Here is a 3,380-nt window from a genome sequence, read left to right as displayed (position 1 = left end):
CCTAGGATGAAGGGTCTAGGCCCGAAACGTCAGCCTTCCTGCTCCTATGATGCTGCTTGGCCTGCTGTATTCATCCAGCTCTGCACCTTGTTGTCTCATGTTACAATCGATCTTAGGTCTAAAGGTATCAAAGATATGGCAGAAAGTGGTAACAGGTGACTGAATGGATGATCAGTAGTGGTTATATTGAATGGTGGAGCAAGGCTGAATGGCCTACTCCTGTTCCTTTTTTTAATGTTTCCAAGACAGCTGGTAGGATTTAACTTCAAATGAATTCAAATCCGGAACATGAAGCAGTGATGGTGACCATGAAACTATTGTTAGATCATTGCAAAAACCCTGCAGGTTCACTCACCTCCTGTAGGGAAGGAAATCTGCTGCCCTGAACCTGGTCTGGTCTCCACATGCCTCCAGATACACAGTGATGTGGTTGACTCTCAACTGCCCTCTGAAAGCTCAGCAAGCCTCTTAGTTCAAGGGCAATTAGGGATGGGCAACATTGCCATTAAAAAAAAACAGGCTGAGCTCAGACTGAGAAGGTGATGGAAGGTGTGTCTTAACGTGATGAAACAGGTTGATTATTGATTCATAAATCCTCAGATACACCTACAGATTGGCAAAAGTGTGACAGAGTTTCTGCTCAGCTAGGACCATGTGGGAACCGCTGCCTCCTCATGGTGAAATACTCCATGTGCAGGTTCCTGCCATCAATAAGAGTCACCTTTGATCTGAAGGAAAAACAAGCATCCAGGTTCAGAGGGTCACAGGGAAGGCTAATGGAATGCTCGGCCTTTGTTTCAAAGGGAATGGTGTATAAAAACAGGGAGGTTTTGCTGAAACTATACAAGGCACTAGTCAGACCACAGCTGGAATACTGTGAACAGTTTTCTTCCCCTTAATCAAGGAAAGAGAGACTCATAATGGAGACAGTCCAGAGAAGGTTCACTAGGCTGATACCGGGTTTGGAGGGACTGTCTTATGAGGAGAGGCAGGGTAGATTGAGCCCATACTGATTGGAGTTTAGAAGAATGAGAGGTAACCTTATTGAAACATAAAAGATTCTTAGAGAACTTGACAGGGGATATGTGGTGAGGTTGTTTCCCCTTGGGGGAGAGTCTAGGACCAGAGGGTATAATCTCAGAATAAGGATTTGCACATTTAAGACACAGATGAGGAGAAATTTCTTCTCTCAGAGGGGAGTGAATATGTGGAATTTTTTACTGTGATTGTGAGTCATTAAGTCTATACAGGGTTGAGATAGGGAGATTTTTAATCTGTAAAGGAATAAGGGTTATGGGGAAAAGGCAGGAAAATGCAGCTGAGGATTATTAGATCAGCCATGATCTCCCCGAATGGTGGAGCAGACTCAATGGGCTGAATGGCCTGTTTCTGCTCCACTTTCATAATGCCTTTTAAGAGTTAATATAGTACTTTTACTTCATTACTCTCATCACCCTTACTGTCTGTTTTTCAAAAGAAATCAGAACTCACAAAACACTTCTTATCTTTAACAAATACTTGGAACTGAGCTGTGCTATCTACGCTCCCAATCCAGGTCTATGCCACTCTTGGAGGGATGATTATCCGACAACCATTCTCTGTCGGTGGCTCAGGGAGCTTTTATATTTATGGATACGTCGATGCTACTTATAAAGAAGGGATGAGCAAGGACGAGTGCCTGACATTTGTAATCAACGGTGAGAACACACGGTGTGGCTGGGGTTAATGACAAAAGTGATTGGTAGCACAGAAGTTGAGTATTTCTGAAACAAAAGATATTTTCTCAGTACCAGGCATTCTTGCAAATTGCCTGGATGAGTGCATGAGAAAAAACGTTGATAAAGTATCTCTAATTTAAGCAATACTCAAAATTTTTTACATCATCCAATTTAACAAATCCCACTCCATTTTCAAAGCCATATATCTAAAGCCACAGATTGCAGTAAAACTCAAGAAAATGTTGGAATATTTCATCCTTCTTGCTTGAATTGAGTTTCCCTGCCTCTCTGAAGCTGGTTTCTAACAGTGCAGTTGTTCTGGTATCTCCCTGATCTACTATTTGTCTCCCTCTATTCCTGTACTGTCTAAGCACTCATCAAAGCTGCATTCATTCACATCTATTTGATGACTGTTTGTAAATAAATTCCTGCAATCTCCCCGTTTATGAAGCTCTTGCTGACTTCGCCGTGGAAGGGGATGATGCAGCCAGGGATACCTTGTGTCCCAGTTCCCGGATTCAGCTGCTGCTCCTGTCTCTGCAATCACTCCAGGACCTGAACTCTTGGCTGGTGCTCCTTTGCAGTGCTGAAGGAGTGCTGCACTGTCTGAGGGGCTGAGATGTTAAACCAAGCCCCCCACCAAAGTCCTCCTCTGGTGGATGTTAGAAATCCCAGGGCAAAATTTCGAAGTAGGGCAGTCCTGGTCAAGATTTACCCCTCAATCAGTTTCACAAGAATCAGGCCATTCTTGATAATCAGATATGCATTTCCATAAGTGGAAGCTTGCTGTGTGCACAGTGGCTGCAGTGTTTCCTACAAGAGTGATTTAATTGGATGCAACGTGCTCTCCTTAGCATTCTGTGGTTGTGAAAGGCAATATGCAAATGCAATAGTTTCTTTCAGTTCAGTGAACAAAGTACATCCCAACATTCCAAACCCGTCACATCCATCCACTGCTCCACTTCGACTATCGAACCTCCTAATGCTGCCATTCCAACTCCAGGAAGGGCTTCACTCCCACAAGGTAACAAAGATTATTGAGGAAAACCGAAAGAACTGCAGATGCTGTAAATCAGGAACGAAAACAGAAGTTTCTGGAAAAGCTCAGCAGGTTTGGCAGCATCTGTGATGAAAAATCAGAGTTAATGTTTCAGGTCCAATGACCCTTCCTCATAACTGATGGTAGCATTGATTATTGAGGCCCTGGTGTGCGTCTGGAAGCTTCATTCAAACCGTCCACACGTGGCTAACCTTCACAGTGACCCATGATGCCCCATGTCCCAGATCTAGAGCCTGGTGTACTCTCGGAAGCCTGTCCGGCATCCCCCCACCCCAGCTCTCTGAGCTGAGTGAACAGCCGGTGTGGGAGCTGGGGCCCCGGATCCTCGGGAGGCTAAAAGGCTCAGAGAGCTCCTGAGTATATCCTAAAGGAGACAAGCGGAGCATGGAATAGTCCGCTGTCCTTTCCCTGTTGAACCACAGGAGGTTGTGTCAGTGAGAGGGTCTGGATTACAGCGGTGTGATGCAGGGTATTCAAGTGGATCATGCTGTCTATTCTGGTCTGATCACACTGTCTCTCTGTATTACAGCGCTTACACCGGGAAGGTCACTGTCTCTCTGTATTAAAGCGCTTACACTGGGAAGGTCACTGTCTCTCTCTGT

The 3,380-nt window shown here is 44.9% G+C and overlaps 1 protein-coding gene across 1 annotated transcript in view; it reads left to right on the top strand.

Annotated features, from left to right (window-relative positions):
- The first annotated feature begins 1,549 nt into the window (after positions 1–1,549).
- Positions 1,550–3,380, top strand: part of LOC109920615 (proteasome subunit beta type-9-like) — a 2,685-nt gene continuing 854 nt past the window's right edge. Inside the window, exon 1 of the mRNA XM_048594510.1 lies at positions 1,550–1,697. Coding sequence (XP_048450467.1) covers positions 1,577–1,697 — 121 coding nt within the window. The 5' untranslated portion in view covers positions 1,550–1,576. The remainder of the gene's footprint in view (positions 1,698–3,380) is intronic.

This window comes from Rhincodon typus, unplaced genomic scaffold (assembly GCF_021869965.1).
Source record: "Rhincodon typus isolate 14 unplaced genomic scaffold, sRhiTyp1.1 hic_rhity00010261, whole genome shotgun sequence".
NCBI classification, from domain to species: domain Eukaryota; kingdom Metazoa; phylum Chordata; class Chondrichthyes; order Orectolobiformes; family Rhincodontidae; genus Rhincodon; species Rhincodon typus.
The sequence above is the reverse complement of the archived record's forward strand: the minus strand, read 5'-3'. Positions and strand labels throughout refer to the sequence as shown.